At 39.7% G+C, this 19,051-nt stretch overlaps 1 protein-coding gene across 2 annotated transcripts in view; it reads right to left on the reverse strand.

The window, feature by feature from the left end:
- SMARCC1 (SWI/SNF related, matrix associated, actin dependent regulator of chromatin subfamily c member 1) overlaps positions 1-19,051 on the reverse strand; it is a 216,417-nt gene that overhangs the window by 119,929 nt on the left and 77,437 nt on the right. For both annotated transcript variants that reach the window (XM_053600509.1, XM_053600510.1), the window contains exons 10-12: positions 17,219-17,340; positions 12,385-12,509; positions 2,988-3,047 (exon numbers count right to left, since the gene is read on the reverse strand). In XM_053600509.1, coding sequence (XP_053456484.1) covers positions 2,988-3,047; positions 12,385-12,509; positions 17,219-17,340 — 307 coding nt within the window. The remainder of the gene's footprint in view (positions 1-2,987; positions 3,048-12,384; positions 12,510-17,218; positions 17,341-19,051) is intronic.

A 19,051-nucleotide genomic window follows, 5' to 3' on the forward strand; every position in this document is an offset into this window, starting at 1 on the left:
TGGGGCCACATGCTCCCTATACACTACACAAACTGTGCCCAATGTGTGCCTGAATATGTACAAGGTTGGAGCTGTGACGCCACAGCACTCTACCAAGGGCAACATAGTGAGATTCTGTCTCAAAAAAAAAAAAAAAAAAGAAGAAGAAGATGAGTCCTCAAGGACTTAAGAAAAACTATCCTTTGGAAAAAAGTACAATGGGAATTATACTTAAAAAATTAAAATTAAAAATTTCCTCCTAGTTAATCTCTCTACCATTTTACTAAAAAATTTGCTTCAATTTGATTCCTTTGGTTTTAAGGGACTGTAATAAACTTGTTAATATACAGAGGTGGTCAACATAAAGAACTAGGCCTACTATACTGATATATACATGTGGTGCATGTACGGTCTAGGAAAATTATGTCATATTAAGTTGGTGGTCAACTATGGAGGTTCTACTCTATTTTACTTCCATATGTAATACAATCCCTACCATTCTGTTAAACAGACCTCCTAGTATATAGTACTACTCCTTTTTTGTTTAGAGAGAGTCTCACTTTATTGTCCTCGGTAGAGTGCCGTCGCATCACAGCTCACAGCAACCTCCAACTCCTGAGCTTAGGTGATTCTCTTGCCTCAGCCTCCCAAGTAGCTGGAACCACAGACGCCCACTAGAATGCCTGGCTATTTTTTATTGCAGTTTGGTCACCCTCGGTATATGGGGCCGGCGCCCTACCCGCTGAGCCACAGGTGCTGATTAAGACTTCTTAATCTTTTCATCATGTCATATGAATGGAAATAGCAAAGACTGTTTATAATTACCTTTTGCTTTCTTAAACATTGATTCAGTAGCTAAGTAAGTTACAGAATCAGTAATATAAATTACAAATTTATGGAGAATATAAATTACTAATAGTTATTCAAGATCTCCATTCTATTAATAATGTTGACAAAATTAAGGTAAAAAAATTTGAAGATAATTTCTTATTTTCCATTTATTTTGCTGATTTAAGACCAACTTTACTACTTGTCTGTAAAATAATTTTCTGCTTTTGCTTTTGGTGTAAAATAGAATTACCCACTGATGTTTAATGAAAGCTTGTAAGTCAGAAAATATAGTCTGCTTTTAGTAACATAAAATAGAACTATTCCCATAAATACCATATCTGATGGCAGATATGAGTGAGTATTTAAGGGAATAGTTGACTTTTACAACCAAAGAAAAGAGGAGTGTAATAATTTTGTTCTACTTAAAAAACAATACCGATAACTTTTAAGTAACTTTGTTCCTGAGAGGTATAGCTGGGGTAATAATCTTAGTTTTCAGTATACACTAAATTTTGACTTTTTTGGTCAAAAATTATTGGTTTTTAGACCTGATAGTCATTTTAGGATCTCCTTTTGTAGAAAATGAGACTTCAGTAAGACACTGTCTCAAAAAATAATAATAAATAAATAATAATAGTTTTTTTTAGAGACAGAGTCTCACTTTGTCACCCTCAGTAGAGTGATGTGGCGTCACAGCTCACAGCAACCTCCAGCTCTTGGGCTTAGGCGATTCTCTTGCCTCAGCCTCCCAAGTAGCTGGGACTACAGGCGCCAGCCACAATGCCTGGCTATTTTTTGTTGCAATTTGGCCAGAGCCGGGTTTGAACGCACCACCCTTGGTATATAGGGCCGGTGCCCCAACCACTGAGCCACAGGTGCCGCCCAGAGATTTTTTTTAAATACTTTAATTAGAACTGTTTCTTTAAAAACGAAATAATCCACTTCCAGTATATAATGTTACCATCTTTGCTAGACTGTAGGAAAACACCATGGTCTAAGAGGCAAAGATCATGGACTAGAAACAATGGATCGCAGAAAATTAAAATTCCTAACAAGTAGCAAACCAAATCACAATGGTACTAAAGATAACCATAGATAATATCTTGTTGTGGTAAGCATAGCAACTGGGTAAGGTGTAGTGGCTTGATCCTATAATCCCACCTACTCAGTAGAATCAGGTGGAAAACTTGATATAAGGATTTATATCCTGAGATAAGCCTCGGTAACACAGTCAGACTTTGTCTATAAAAAAAGAAAAGGCCGGGCGCAGTGGCTAACGCCTGTAATCCTAGCACTCTGACAGGCGGTGGTGGGTGGATTGCTTAAGCTCACAAGTTCGAGACCAGCCTGAGTGAGACCACCCCCCTACTCCACCCTCCACCCCCTGGTCTCTACTAAAAATAGAAAAACTGAGGCAAGAGGATTGTTTAAGCCACAGTAGGAGGATGCTGTGAGCTAAGAATCCATAGCACTCTATCCGGGAGGGAGGGAGAGAGGAAAGAGAGGAAAGAGAGGAAAGGGAGGGAAGGGAGGAAAGGGAGGGAAGGAGGAGGGAAGGGTCAAGAGAGGCAGGAAGAAGGAAAGGAAAGAAGAAAGGAAAAAAAAGAAAAAAGAAAGGAAAAGAAATAAAAAAAATTGAGGCTGGGTGTGGTAACTTGTGCTAATAATCTCTGCACTTTGGGGCGTCAAGGTCAGAGGACTGCTTGAGGCTAGGAGTTTAAATCCAAGCCAGGCAATACAGAGAGACCTTGTCTGTTCAATAAAATAAAAATTAGCCAGGCATGGCGGTATGTGCTTGGAGTCCCAGCTGCTCCAGGAGACTGAGGCCTGAGGATCAAAGGAGCCCAGAAGATCAAAGTTGCAATGATCTATGATTATACCATTGCACTCCACCTTAGGCAAAAGAGACAGATTCCATCTCTCTTTTTTTCTTTCCTTAAAATTAAAAAAAAAAAAAGCCCATACAAAAGCATATAAGCATAGTAGACCGAGGCTGCAGTGAGATATTATCACATCACTATACTCCAGCATGACAACAGAGTCATCTCTAATTTTAAAAAAATAAACAATTATAAAAGCATAAAGCTTAGCAATGGAAAGCAACAACACTCCGAAAAAGGAACTGATAAATTCAAGAGAAAAAACAGACCAGTGGATAGATTATTTTTGGTACTTACCTAGATCTGCTACAGTTCCTCCTTTAACAGGTGTATTTTCACTATCTTTCTTTGGGTTCACTAGAAGGAAAAAAAAACAGAATCATGTTTTAGGAGGAAAGTTCTATTTGTTTTTAAGAAAAAGGCACATCTGGGGCGGTGCCTGTGGCTCAAGGAGTAGGGTGCCGGTCCCATATGCCGGAGGTGGCGGGTTCAAACCTAGCCCCGGCCAGAAAAAGGCACATCTGGCTCAGCACCCATAGCACAGTGGTTACTGTGCCAGTCACATACTTTGAGGCTGCTGGGTTTGAACCTGGCCCAGGCCAACTAAACAATAATGACAACAGCAACAAAAAATAGCCAGGCATTATGGCAGGTGCCTATAGTCCTAGCTACTTGGAAGGCTGAGGCAAGAGAATAGCTTAAGCCCAAGAGTTTGAGGTTGCTGTGAGCTGTGATGCCACAGTGCTCTACCAAGGGTGACATAGTAAGACTCTGCCTCTATTTAAAAAAAAAAAAAAAAAAAAGCACATCAGGACATGATTGAAAAATACATGCACCTAACAGCAACTCCAACACCATTCACTATTCACTTTCATGTAAGTATCATAAGCTCAGCTGTGAAAGATCTACATTTAACCTAAGATATTATAACCTGTAATTATCAAGATATATTTTTATAATAAAAGAAAACAATACAGAAAATAATCAGAACAAAACATGAAGAGAACCTTTAAATACCTTTCCCAAAACCTTTTAAAATAAGTTTCTAGTGCATTTGTTTTGATTCCCATTTCTGTGCCACTCATTCTGTTTAGATAGATAAATTAAGGAAGAACTGTTCACCCAGTGGACATAAAAATATATCCTAAAGGTTATACAATCCTATCTAAATGTTAACCACAGTGTGCTTATCCCGTAGCATTCACCTGATCTCACTTAATAGTGTACCTTTGTGATCCTTCCAAGAAAAAACTTTTGACAGTATGAGGTCTGACAAGGAACTTCGAGAGCTTGCCACTGAGTGCTTATGTTGGCAACACTGTACAAACAGCTCAGTATGGTTTCATAACCTTGGTATAGCGGTGTCACACAGCTGTGTCTGTGTTGAGTGGCAATGTCTTGCTGAGGGGTGGCATTCATTACTGTTGTCGCATGTTTTTGCGTGCCATCATGAGAATGTCAGCGCTTGAATTAGAGCAAGTAACAAACATCAAATTTCTTGTTAAACTTGGCAAGAGTAGAAGTGAAATCAGGAACACGTAAGTCCAAGTTTATGGGAATCAATGACATGAACAAAATAGCAGTGTACAAATGAACTAAATGTTTTCATCAGGGGTAGGCCAGGCGCGGTGGCTCGAGCCTGTAATCCTAGCACAACCCTGAGAGGCCAAAGTGGGTGGACTGCTTGAGCTCACGAGTCCAAGACAGCCTAAGAAAAAGAGAGGCCCCATCTCTACTAAAAGGAGAAAATTGAGGCAAAAGGGTCGCTTGAGCCTGAGTTGTGAGCTGTGAAACCATAGCACAGTACCCAGGGCGACAGATCTCATGAGACTCTGTCTGAAAAGAAAAAGAAGAGTTTTTATGAGGGGAGAGAAGGTGTCTCTGATGAAGAGAGGTCAGGGCAGGCAGTAATTACCAGAACTGGTGAAAACATTGCAAAAATCCACTTAATTGTGCATCAAAATTGTTGGCTGACTGTGAGAAGCATAGCAGACCAAATAAACTCAACAGAAAACTGTAAAATCTAAACTGAAAATCTTGGCATGAAAAAAGTATATGCAAAAATGACCCCAAAGCAGCTGAACCATAAACACTGTCTATGAGGGAGTTTTTTAATTTTTTTTGAGACAGAGCCTCACTTTGTCGCCTTTGGTAGTGTGTCCTGGCATCACAGCTCATAGCAACCTCAAACTCTTGGGCTCAAGCAATTCTCTTTCAGCCTCCCGAATATGAGGCTACAGGCACCCGCCACAACGCCCCGCTATTTTTCAGAGCCTTGCGCTTTCTCAGGCTGGTCTCAAACCTGTGAGCTCAAGCAATCCACCCCTCTCAGCCTTCCAGAGTACTAGGATTACAGGCATGAGCCACTGTGCCCAGACCTGTGAGGGAGGTATTTGTTTGAGACAGAGTTTCACTAGGTCACCTTCAGCAGAGTGCTGTCTCATCACAGCTCACAGCAACCTTCAACTACTAGTGCCTGCCACAAAGCCTGGCGATATTTTTTTGTTGCAGTTGTCACTGCTGTTTAGATGCCTGGGGCGAGTTCAAACCTGCCTGCGTTGGTATATGTGCCTGGAGCCCTAACCACTAAGTATAGGTCCCAAGCCCTGTGAGGGAGTTTTTAAGCTAATAAACAATAAGTGCATTGGAACACCCTCCCTACTCACCTTATCTGGCCCCCAATGAATTTTTTCTGTACCCAAAGATAAATGAAATATTGAAGACATTTTGATGACATTCAGGACATCACGAGTAGACAACAATACCTCTGGTAGCCAATTAAGAAAAAGAGTTCCGGGGCGGCGCCTGTGGCTCAGTGAGTAGGGCGCCAGCCCCATATGCTGAGGGTGGTGGGTTCAAATCCAGCCCCGGCCAAACTGCAACAACAAAAAAAAAATATAGCCAGGCGTTGTGGCGGGCGCCTGTAGTCCCAGCTGCTCGGGAGGCTAAGGCAAGAGAATCGCGGAAGCCCAAGAGTTAGAAGTTGCTGTGAGCCGTGTGACGCCACGGCACTCTACCCAAGGGCGGTACAGTGAGACTCTGTCTCTACAAAAAAAAAAAAAAAGAAAGAAAAAGAGTCCCAACTTGTTTTGAAGGGTGAACTAGGCATTTGGTGTTAGCTCACAGCTTCCCAATGGGAGTGCTTTGTTGTGCTGTGGCATCGCAGCTCACAGCAACCTCAAACTCTTAGGCTTAAGCAATTCTCTTTCCTCAGCCTCCCCAGTAGCTTAAGCGATTCTCTCGCCTCAGCCTCCCAAGTAGCTGGGACTAGAGGCACCTGCCACAACACCCGGCTATTTTTTAGTTGTTGTTGCAGTTATCATTGTTGTTTAGCTGGCCCAGCCGGGCTCGAACCTGCCGACCTTGATGTAGGTGGCTGGCACCCTACACACTGAGCTACGAGCGCCGAGCCCCAATGGGAGCACTCTGAATTTGACTATAGTAATATTCAACAATGAGTTATGCAGCACTTTTTCTACAATGAATTTAAGAACTTAATTGTCAAACCTTATACACCTCTTTCATTTTTAACAGGTCTGCTGTGTCCATGGGTGGACAGTAAGTTCACTAGACCTATGCTGATGGAAAATAAGATTACATTCAATATTTGCTATACTATATCAAACATTCTTTTAAACTACATGTGAGCATATAATTATTTAAGATGGACTCTGACTAAAACTGTAACTGCATATAACCATTTTTCAATTTTAGACACAGCCACATTGTATTAACGGACTTTATTAATTTCAACTTACACTAGTATAATTTGATAGTACCAAATTACTCAAAACATTTATACTTCTCCATCTACCTTTTAAGTTTTAAAAGAATAAATTTAAAAAAAAGAAAATACGATAAATGAAAATAAGTTTGTTTTTTGTTTTTTTGTTTAAGACAAAGTCTCACTATGTCATCCTTGGTAGAGTGCCGTGGCGTCACAGCTTACAGGAACCTCAAACTCTTGGGCTTAAGCGATTCTCTTGCCTCAGCCTCCCAAGCAGTTGGGACTACAGACGCCCTCCACAATGCCTGGCTTTTTTTTTTTTTTTTTTTTTTTGTAGAGACAGAGTCTCACTTTATGGCCCTCGGTAGAGTGCCGTGGCATCACACAGCTCACAGCAACTTCCAACTCCTGGGCTTAAGCAATTCTCTTGCCTCAGCCTCCCGAGTAGCTGGGACTACAGGCGCCCGCCACAACCCCACCTATTTTTTGGTTGCAGTTCAACGGGGGCTGGGTTTGAACCTGCCACCCTCGGTATATGGGGACGGCGCCTTACCGACTGAGCCACAGGTGCCGCCCAGCTATTTTTTTTTTTTTAAAGACAGAGTCTCACATTATTGACCTCGGTAGAGAGCTGTGGCATCACAGCTCACAGCAACCTCCAACTCCTTGGCTTAAGCGATTCTCTTGCCTCAGCCTCCCAAGTAGCTGGGACTACAGGTGTCCGCCACAACGTCCAGCTATTTTTTTGTTGCAGTTTAGCCAGGGTCAGGTTTGAACCCTCCACCCTCAGTACATGGGGCCAACACCCTACCCACTGAGCCACAGGCACCACCCAGAATACATGTCTTTTTCAAGCACAATACATGTAAAGGGTCACCAAACTGGACTATATGCTGTACAATAAAACATGAGTAAATAAATTCCAAAAGACTAAAATCAGGCTGAGCACTATGGTTCATAACTGTAATCCCAACACTTAGGGATGCCCAAGTGGAAGGACTGCTTGAGGTCAGGAGTTCAAAACCAACCTGGACAACACAACAATGGAACTCTATCCCTACAAAAAGAAAAGAGAAGCAAAAAAACTGTATGGGTTGTCATGTGCTGCTTGTAGTCCCAGCACTTTAAAGGCCAGGACAGAAAGATCCCTTGAGACCAGGGAGTTCAAAGTTGCAGTGAGCTATGATTATACCAAACAATGTAGGCAATGAGTGTACACTTAAGCTAAAATTTTGAACAATTATCTTCCAAGTTAAAAAAAATAATAATAAAAGTAATTTATCGGGCGGCGCCTGTGGCTCAGTCGGTAAGGCGCCGGCCCCATATACCGAGGGTGGCGGCTTCAAACCCAGCCCCGGCCAAACTGCAACCAAAAAATAGCTGGGCGTTGTGGCGGGCGCCTGTAATCCCAGCTGCTCGGGAGGCTGAGGCAAGAGAATCGCTTAAGCCCAGGAGTTGGAGGTTGCTGTGAGCTGTGTGAGGCCACGGCACTCTACCAAGGGCCATAAAGTGAGACTCTGTCTCTACAAAAAAAAAAAAAAAGTAATTTATCTAAAAATCAGTTCTCTTGGTATCTACATATTTATCTAGGAATCAATACAACAAAAAATACCAAAAAGCAATTTATGAAGAAAATTTAAAAACTATTAAAGAATATAAAAGAAAAGGTGAATAAAAGCAGAGTTATGCCATTAGATATGGCAGAGAAAACTTAAGAAATGCTGCAGTTCTCCCCTAAATTAATCTATGAATTCAGCATAATTTTAATCAATTCCCAGGAACGTATTTGAAGGAACTTGAGCCATGGTTTCTAAATTTTATACAGAGAAATAGGAAATCAAATTTATACTTTATACCATAAAAGAAATAAAGCCAAATAAAGTAATAGACGTAGATATGAAATGATATAAAGTTAATAAAAGATAAAATAAATATGTTTGAGACATTGTGTGAGATCCAAAGAACATAAATCATCGAGAAAAACTGATACTTCTGGGCTTAACTTCTACTCAAAGTCCTTAAAGTTAAGTTTAAGAGAACTAAATGTTGTGATTTTTCTTTAATTATCTGGATTAGGTCCTTTAAATCTTAACACTCAGGTTTCGCTTCAGTTTTCATAAATATTTTATTATTTCTTTGATATTTCCTCCCATAATACTCTCTTATTGTCTACTTCTAAAACTCATGTAAGATAGATTTTCAAATTCTGGATCTTTCACACCAATTTTTTTTCATATTTTACATTTTCATTCTTCTGCCTTACATTACAATGTTACCTTAATTTTCCTGTTTTTTAAAACAACCTCTTCACCTGTATTTATTCTACAATTTAGCCTATTTTCTCAGTATTTCCTATTATTTTGGTAACTAAACCTTAATTACTAGTAGGTCTACTCGAGGTTTTCATGGGTAACGTAATATCTTAAAATTGCTCTGAGGAGACTGGGCATGCTGGCTCATGCCTATAATGACAGTACTTTAGGAGGGCAAAGCAGGAGGATCACTTGAAGCCAGGAGTTTGAGATGAGCCTGAAAAACACAGCAAGACCCTTGTCTACAAAAAAAAAACAAAAAGACGTTTTTAAAGTTAGCCGGGCATTGTGGTGTGCACCTGTAATCTCAGTTTACTTGGGAGGCAGAGGAAGGAGGATCACTTGAGCCCAGAACTCTGAGGTTGCAGAGAGCTATGATATTGCCACTGTCCTCCAGCTTAGGCAACACAGTTAAGACCAGATCTATCTCAAAGAAGAATTTTTATCCTCAAGATAAAAATTTTACTTGGGTAGAGGGAGAGTAATTGGTGGGACCACACCTATGGTGCATCTTACAAGGGTACACATGAAATTTACTAGGTGTAGAATACAAATGTTTTAACACAGTAACTAAGAAAATGCCATAAAGGCTATGTTTATCAGTTTGATGAAAACATTTCAAATTGTATATAAAACCAGCACATTGCACACCATGATTGCATTAATGTACACAGCTATGATTTAATAAAAAAAAAAAAAAGAAAAAGAAAATAACCTCATCTATGAAAGTCCAGATTTGTAAAGTCTAACAAGTTTTTGGCTGCACAAAAAAAAAAATTTTTTTTACTTACTCTGAGGTATTCAACTTTGTGCTCATTTATTTCCTCAAGCACTAATTCTGATGCTATATTATTCTACTGTCTCCCTTCACCCTGAGCTCAAGAACTGCTGGGGTACTTTGCTTGCATTTTTGTCATCATTACCCTTAGTGATTTAGGATATAACCAGGTAACACACGGCAGCACAAAATAAAATATATAAATTATAGAAAATATAAATGGAATATTATGTTAAGTGAAATTAACTAAACACAAAAAGGCAAACCTTCAAGAGGGATTTTACCAAACCCCCATCAGTGTAACCTAATTCTTTGTATCCTCAATGAATCTCAAACAATTAAAAAAAAAACAAGGCAAAACTTTCAGGTTCTCACTCATCTCTGGGAATTAAATAATAAAGCCACCTGATCTCATGGAGACAAAGAGTAGAATAACAATTATTAAAGGGTAGGAAGAGAGAAAGGGATAAAGCAGAGGATGGATGCAGAAATGAGATAGAAGAAATATTTGATAGCTCAACAAAGTGACTATAATCAACAATAAGTTATACTATAAAATAACTAGAAATAAATATAATCAATAAATGAAAATAAAAGAAAGAGATGAACTGATATGCTCCTAGCACAAAGAAATGATAAATGCCTGAGGTAAAGGATACCCAAATTACCCAGATATAATTTACAGTTTATGCCCATATCAAAACATCACATATACCCTATACAAACACACAAACTACCCTTCATTGTTGACCAATTCCCTACAATGATCACATACTGAAGTTGACCAAATAATTTTCATGGGCCAGGAATGCATCACATGTATGTATCACTACAACAGGTCTAGTTCCTTACGTCAACTACCTCCATATGTTAAGAAATTTGTTACAGTCCCTTGAGTAGTCAACTTAGAGGGTTTTAATGTATCTTGTACTCATAATTATTAAAATTTAAGTCATAATTATTAAAATTTAAGAGTACAGGGCAGCGCCCATAGCTCAGTGGGTTGAGCGCTGGCCACATACACTGAGGCTGGCAGGTTCGAACCTGGCCTGGGCCAGCAAAAACAACAATGACAACTGCAACGAAAAACAGCTGGCTGTTGTGGTGGGTGCCTGTAGTCCCAACTACTTGGGAGGCTGAGGCAAGAGAATTGCTAAAGCCCAAGAGTTTGAGGCTGCTGTGAGTTGTGATGCCACAGCACGCTACCCAGGGTGACAGCTTGAGGCTTGCTCTCTCTCAAAAGAAAAAAAAAATTGAAGAGTACATACAGATAAAAACTGATGATCCTACCTTCTCCTAGTATTCTTAATTACCCTAATATATGCACCAGTGCCCATCTTGGTTCTTTCATCAATTGCTATGTTTAACGCCTTCTAAACCATAATCTTCTCCTGTTATTTATTAATTTATTTAGAAACAGTCTCGGCTCAGCGCCTGTAGCAGTGGTTACGGCACCAGCCACATACACCCAGGGTGGCAGGTGTGAACCCAGCCAAGGACAGGTAATAACACTGACAACTACAACAAAAAATAGCTGGGCATTGTGGCAGGTGCCTGAGGCAAGAGAATTGCTTAAGCCCAAGAGTTTGAGGTTGCTGTGAGCTGTAATGCACAGCACTCTACTAAGGACGACATAGTGAGACTCAAAAAAAACAGAAAGAAAGAAACAGTCTCATTTTCTCGCCCTAGGTAGTGTGTCATAGCTCACAGCAACCTGAAACTGGAGTGATCCTCCTGCCTCAGACTCCCAAGTAACTGGGAATACAGGTGCCCACCACACCACCAGGCTAGTTTTTCTATATTTAGGAGAGATGGGGTCTCACTCTTGCTCAGGCTGGTCTTGAACTCCTGAGCTCAAATGATCTGCCCACCTTAGCCCCCCAGAGTACTAGGATTATTGGTGTGAGCCACCACACCTGGATTTTGCCTATTATTTTAAACTGTAGGTTTCCTGTTTATTCATGACTCATGTATCACTTCTGTATTAATCAGATTCTGATGGCTTCCTACATTTGAGAAATTTCTCAAAGATTCTAGATGGCTAATACTATTGTTTTCCTGGGCTCTACCTACTTACTCTTTTCTGTCACCGAACAAAACTTAGATGGAAGAGAAAAAGGTATATGCTTCTTGTACATCCTAATCTAAATCCTAGTAATTTAGAGGAAGGGAAACAGGTATATGCTTCTTGTACATCTTAATCTAAATCCTACTTTCTTATTATTTTCACGGCCCACAGAATAAAAGGTAGAAGATATCTTACAGAGTAATTCACTATAATCCTTCATCTTAGACCATGCTTTAGAAAAACTGTAATTCAGCTTCTAGTAACCAGATGAAGTTCTAATTTCTCTTCTAATTTCATCTTATTAAATTAAAAAAAAACAAACTGTTAACAACTTTAGTTTTTAGTCCCTAGATTTTAGATCTCTAGCTTCTAGCTCCCAAATTTTTCTTTTCTTTTTTTTCTTTGGAAACAGAGACTCTGTCTCAAACAAAACAAAAAGAAAAGATACAACTTATAAAGGTGATTTGTAAATATACACAGATCAGTCTTGCACTGAGTATATAAAATTAGGTAAACTTGAGGAGGTGCTTAATGTAGGGAGATGGACAACTATGGAGGATCTACCATACTACTAATACATTTAGAGAATTTTTTGGTTACAATTAGTATGTTTTCTCAATAAAGGAATAGACAAAAGTATATCAAGTTATTGAGGAAGAGAAAATTTCTAAAAGTGAACATAAATAGGGGGAATCTATTCTTTTTTGAAAGGTGAGACCTATGGACACACAGCAAGAAGCGAATCATCTCATGGCACTGCTGAGAATGATTAAATTACATCTAACACTCTGATGCAAAAGAATACAAACCATTTTTGGGAAGTACTACTTCCTCTATGTTGGGTACAGGTGTGGGGTCTTCCATATCCTTAGTAAGATCTTCTTGCTCATCTTCCTCTTTCTGACTTCTGCGTTTCCCATAAAGACTAGCTTGGCTAAAACATACAAGGTACATAAAATATAAACAAGACTGATTACAGCTACTTATAAAAAACAATTTTTGAGACTCTATCTTTATTACTGTTAGAATCTATTCTCTCAAAATCATGTTCAAAAGCAAAGAGTAATCATATAAAACAGACACATTCCACAAATTACATATAACTAGCGAAAAAATAAAAGTTAATGAACATAAGAAATGGACACAAAAATCCTACAACTCAAATTGAAGACAGTCTCAGAGGCATAAATTAGTGTAATAAAAGAAGATCTGCTAATAAGTAAATAAAACATATTCTCTCTTAGATCATAAACAATCACTTATATAAGAAATTTCCTCAAAGAAACGTAAAATTGTATTTTCCTGAATCTTTGTATAATTCAAACATCAAGAACTGCAAAGTAGAATTACTTAGTATGGTGTTAACTCTTTTTTGTTGTTGTTGTTGAGACAGAGTCCACCCTATGCCCTGAGCAGAATACAAAGGCATCATAGCTCACTGCAACCTCAGACTCAGGCTGTAGGCACCCCGCTGCCTCAGCTTCCAGAAGCCGCTGGGATCACAGGCACTCACCACAGCGCCCAGCTGGGTTTTTCCATTTTTTTAGGAGTTGGGGTCTCACTCATGCTTAGGCAAATCTCGAACTCTTAAGCTCAAACAATTCTCCCTCCTCAGCCTCCCACAGTGCTGGGATTATAGGCGTAAGCCACCGTGCCCATCTTAACTCTTTCTTTAAATAAAAATCATCATTGCTCTTTCATCGAAACTTCAATCAATTAAATATTTATAAAACTAATACAATGTTAAAAAGTTAAAACAAAAATGGGCATAACTTCTTACCTTGAAGAATAAGAAGGGATATAGGCTAAAAATCACTACCTACCTTACATATCCATAAATAAATTTAAAAAATGCAAACAATACAGTGTTTCTACAGAAAAATGAAAAGCATCAAAAAAATATATCACAGGGAAAAGAGTTTATAAAAATTGAAGGTGAGAGCTAAGCTGAACCTTGAAAAGTGTGTAACAATTCACTAAGTAAACAACATTTCAGGATAAAGATTAAAGGAATAAAAGTATAAGGAAAAAAATAATTGTTTAGGGAAGTAAACAAGCTAGTAATCTAGAATACACTGACAAGCAAGAGAAATGGGGAAGTGGAGACAGGTGAGGGAAAAAGCATGCTTGCCTAGCATGAATTCCTAAACTGTAGGGAGAATATTCAAAGTGCTCTCTGAGAAACAACATACTTGTATATGTTAGTATGAGATAAATAAGGTAAAATTTTTCCCACAGATAAAAATTAGATGATGGGGCTCGGCCCTCATAGCTCAGCAGTCAGGGTGCTGGGGACACACACTGGGGCTGGTAGGTTCCAACCCACCCCACGCCTGTTAAACAATAACAACAAAAATAAAATAAAAGGCCAGTGGTTGTGACAGGCATCTGTAGTCCCAGGTACTTGGGAGGCTGAGCCAAGAGAATTGCTTAAGCCAAAGAGTTTGAGGTTGCTCCGAGCTGTGATGTCACAGTACTCCACTCAGGGTGACAAAGTGAGACTCTGTCTCAATTTAAAAAAAAAAATTAGATGATGGGTTTTTTTTCCTTTGAGACAGAGTCATACTTTGTCACCCTCAGTAGAGTGCCAAGGTGTTACAGCCCACAGCAACCTAAAAAACTTGGGCTCAAGTGATTCTTTTGTCTCAGGCTCCTGAGTAACTGAGACTAAAGGCACCCACCAGAATGCCTAACTATTTTTAGTGATGGTGGCGGGGCTGGGGAGTGGGGGAGGTGTCTCACTCTGGCTCAGACTGCTCTCGAACTCATGAGCTCAGACAATCCACCAACTTCGACCTCTCAGAGTACTAGGATTACCGGCACAAGCCACTACACCCAGCCTTATGATGGTTTTTTCAAAAAATCTGTAAGCCAAAAGGTGAAAGGGAGATATAACACTTAAAAAAAAAGAGGCGGGCTCAGTGCTCAGTGCCCGTAGCACAGTAGTTACGGTGCCAGCCACACAACAAGGCTAGCGGGTTCGAGCCTGGCCAGGGACAGCTAAACAACAATGACTACTACAAGAATAGCTGGGTATTGTGGCAGGCGCCTGTAGTCCCAGCTACTTGGGAGGCTGACGCAAGAGAATTGTGCAAGCCCAAGAGTTTGAGGTTGCTGTGAGCTGTGACACAGTGGCACTCTACCAAGGGTGACATAGTGAGACTCTGTCTCAAAAAAAAAAAAAAGAATAAAACAAAGGTTAAGAAAATAAATTTCAATATGTTTGGATTAAATACATGATTCTAATGAGAAACAAAGTGAGAAAAGGCCTGGTCATTCGAAAGAAAATACATTCAATACAGTACATGCATACATAAATTTTAGGAACTTCAATATGATAGGCTTATTAATCAAACGAGGATAAATGCCACCATTGTGAGCCTCCTGGACATTACATCTTGGTTCAATAAACACTAGATTCCTGGTGCCCCATTTTAGCTCATGGCTGTTTTCAGGCCAAAGCACATTTGCAAAAGGTGATATGGCGTTTCTTGCAAACAAAACACCTCAAGTAATTCTGAGATCTCCGAACACCAACACAAAGGCTGAGATTAGAAAGTATAGTTAAAAAGAAAGTCATTTTCAATAATATCAATGAAAAATCCATCTTTACGGTTTCAATTTTTATGTCACAATACATATGGCTTCTTAAAATAACAAACTATTTTTTACCACTATACCTAGCCCATTAATATTATATGTAAAATGAAGAGGTTTTCTTTCTTTTTTTTTTTGAGACAGAGTCTCACTCTGTCACCCTCTGTAGAGAGCCATGCTGTCATAGCTCACAGCAACCTCAAATTCTTGGGTTCAAGGAATCCCCTTGCATCTTGCTTTAAGAAGCGGGAATTAGGGTGGCGCCTGTGGCTCAGTGAGTAGGGCGCCAGCCCCATATACCGAGGGTGGCGAGTTCAAACCCAGCCCCGGCTGAACTGCAACCAAAAAATAGCTGGGCGTTGTGGCGGGCACCTGTAGTCCCAGCTGCTGGGGAGGCTGAGGCAGGAGAATCGTGGAAGCCCAAGAGCTAGCGAGGTTGCTGTGAGTCCTGTGACATGGCACTCTACAGAAGGTGGTAAAGTGAGACTCCGTCTCTATAAAAAAAAAGATCAATGAATCCCCAGCAATAAAAAAAAAAAAAAAAGAAGAAGCTGGAATTAGAGACAACTGCCATTACACCCGACTAATTCTCCTAGTCTCCAACTCCTGGGCTCAGGCAATCCGCCTGTCTCAGACTCCCAGAGTGCTAAGATTACAGAAGTGAGCCATTTTGCCTGAACATAAAGAGGTTTTCTTTCTTTTTTTTTTTTAAGAGATAGAGTTTCACTTTGTCGCCCTCGGTAGAGTGCCATTATGTCACAGCTCACAGCAACTCAGCTCTTGGGCTTAGGTGATTCCCTTGCCTCTGTCTCCCAAGTAGCTGGGACTGCAGGCATCCACCACAACACCCAGCTATTTTTTTGTTGCAGTTTGGCCAGGGCCGGGTTCGAACCCGCCACCCTTGGTATGGGGCCAGCGCCCTACTCACTGAAACATAGTCACCACCCAACAAAAAGGTTTCTATGAATGATTAAGAATGCTTATAATAACTCTACCCTTCACTGAATGACATGTTTCAAAGTCATATGCAGGGAACAGAAATGCCAATTTGACTAGGTTGGAGAGCCTATATAAGAAAGCTTCAGAAGAGAATATGACAACTAGATCTTTACACCCCAGGCAACAGCCAGAAATTTAACATATCTACTATCAAATGAAAATAAACCATTTTTTAAACTGTTGTCTTTTCACTAAGACTAATCTATAATCTTTGGAAGATTATACATATTTTGAGTTGAATGAACCTGAAGTTATTAATTATTGACTGGATGCCCATAGCTCAGTGGTTAGGGCACCAGCCACATACACAGAGGCTGGCAGGTTCAAATCTAGCCCCCAGGCCTGCTAAGCAATAACAACTGCAACAATAACAACAAAAAAACAGTTGGGCATTGTGGTGGGCGCCTGTGGTCCCAGCTACTCAGAAAGCTGAGACAAGAGAATTGTTTAAGCCCAAGAGTTTGAGGTTGCTGTGTGCTGTGAGCTGTGATGCCACAGCACTCTACCAAGGGTGACAAAGTGAGACTCGGTCTCAAAAAATAAAATTATCAATTATGTACTTTATAATAAATTATTAAGTATTATTTATGATTTATGCTTAAGGCCACACATTGTGCAAAGGGTTTAAAAATTCTCATTTAGTACCTCCCAACAACCTATTCAGTAGTAGCCATTAATACTCACTCGACCAAAGCTCATTAAGTACAAACATATATCTCAGAACAAGGCAATATGCTGTCATGCTTTGGAGAACATGAGACCACAGGTCCATCTCCTCTGAGACAACTGCCCGACTCTTGCTAGCCATGCTTCTCTAGATATACTTAGATACAAAAAAAGATTATATTCAGTGGGGCTTTGTATAAAAACAACATAAGACATTTGTAGGATAACATCCCATAATAAAATAAGTTGTCTAAGCAAAAGACTTCCAACCAAGTCATGGTGCAACTTACTTTCAGCAAAATGTCCAATTTAAATGTAAAAATCTGGCAAATCCTTTGAAGTTTGTTTAAATGCTTTTTAAAATCATATTGTAGTTCTTACCCTTTCTTTCCACTCTTCTTTCGTGATTCTGTGGGTGTGGGAGGAGGGGGTGAAGGCGAATGTTTTCTCTTCCGAGCATTAGCTGATGCTTTTCTATCTCTTCTCTCTGGACTTCTAACTGACTAGGAAGAAGTAAATGAAATAAATATCAATCAGCTTTGCTGATGCCTCAGTCTCTACAAACCCCTATCCAAAGACAAGTTTCCCAGCTAGGCACCTGTAGCACAGTGGTTATGGTGCCAGCCACATATACCGAGGGTGGTGGGTCAAACCCAGTCTGGGACAGCTAAACAACAATGACAACTGCGACAAAAAATAGCTAGGCATTGTGGCGGGCGCCTGTAGTCCCAGCTACTTGGGCGGCTGAGGCAAGAGGATCATTTAAGCCCAAGAGTTGGAAGTTACTGAGCTATGAGGCCACGGCACTCTATCCAGGGCAACAGCTTGAGACGCTGTCTCAAAAAAAAAAAAAAAAGGATGAGTTTCCCCAAACAAAGACAGCACCAAACCCACTAGTTCAGAACAAATGAAAGTCGTATCATTAAGCATATAGGAAAATTGGGATTAAAGAGACTTTCCTTGACCTTTCAGGCGATGCACCACCAAAGGAAATATCAACTATCCAAATTATGCCACAACACAGGCATGCCCAATCCTTGCACATTTAAAAACTCTTACTATAGGGTGGCGCCTGTGGCTCAAGCAGTAGGGTGCCAGTCCCATATGCCGGAAGTGGCGGGTTCAAACCCTGCCCCGGCCAAATAAATAAATAAATAAATAAATAAAAACTCTTACTATTGACATGCTATGCTTAGAGGTAAGAAAACAATTTTCAATAACTACTGGAAAAATATGAAATGTTATTAAACTGATCAAACAGAAAGACAAGCCAAATGATCCTCCACCATTATGGGCTCGGCGCCTGTAGCTCAGCAACTAGGGCACCAGCCATGTACACTGGAACTGGAGGGTTCAAATCCAGTCTAGGCCTACCAAACGATAATGACAACTACAACCAAAAAAATAGCCGGGCACTGAGGCAGGCGCCTGTTGTCCTAGCTACTTGGGAGACTGAGGCAAGAGAATCACTTAAGCCCAAGAGTTTGAGGTTGCTGTGAGCTGTGATGCTATAGCACTCTACTGAGTGCGACATAGTGAGACTCGACAAAAAAAAAAAAAGGAAAACGAAATGCACCATTACAGAATTATTCTTTAGTAAATCAGAAAAATGAACAGAAGTTATAACTTTATAGCACAAAAGATATTACATAAGATTGCAACATCATTTAATCCTTTGCGTGTGGAGCATTCAGAAACAAAATGTGCCAATGAGGCATACAGGGATTGCAATAACCGTCAATAATACACGGTGCCCTATTAGGATGTTCTGTAGTTTCTTAGTAATCAAAATAATTCACCCAAGTTGGTTTCAACTTCAATATTTTATATAAATATATAAAATACGCAAACAAAAGTATTAACATTAAATGATAAAAGTTTGCCATATCAATACAAATTTAATAACCCTTTTTTGTATGGTACAACTCAAAACACAGTTCAATATATAATCAAACATTACACTGTATGCATGAATATCATGTTTCAATTCACTTTTTTTGTTTTGTGCAAACAACACATTTCCAGCAGGCCATTTTGCTGCATTCCTATTGGATCGCTATATTTTGATGGAAAATTCCTTTCAGTGAGACTGAATGGATTTTTATCAAAAACATTTCTTCCTCCAGAGTTGTACACTATGATTAACAAATGTTATGAGAAGAATAGTGGGAACACTTCTAAAATTGATGATCTGGCCTGACATGGTGACTCATG

This window comes from Nycticebus coucang, chromosome 8, assembly GCF_027406575.1.
Source record: "Nycticebus coucang isolate mNycCou1 chromosome 8, mNycCou1.pri, whole genome shotgun sequence".
NCBI lineage: Eukaryota > Metazoa > Chordata > Mammalia > Primates > Lorisidae > Nycticebus > Nycticebus coucang.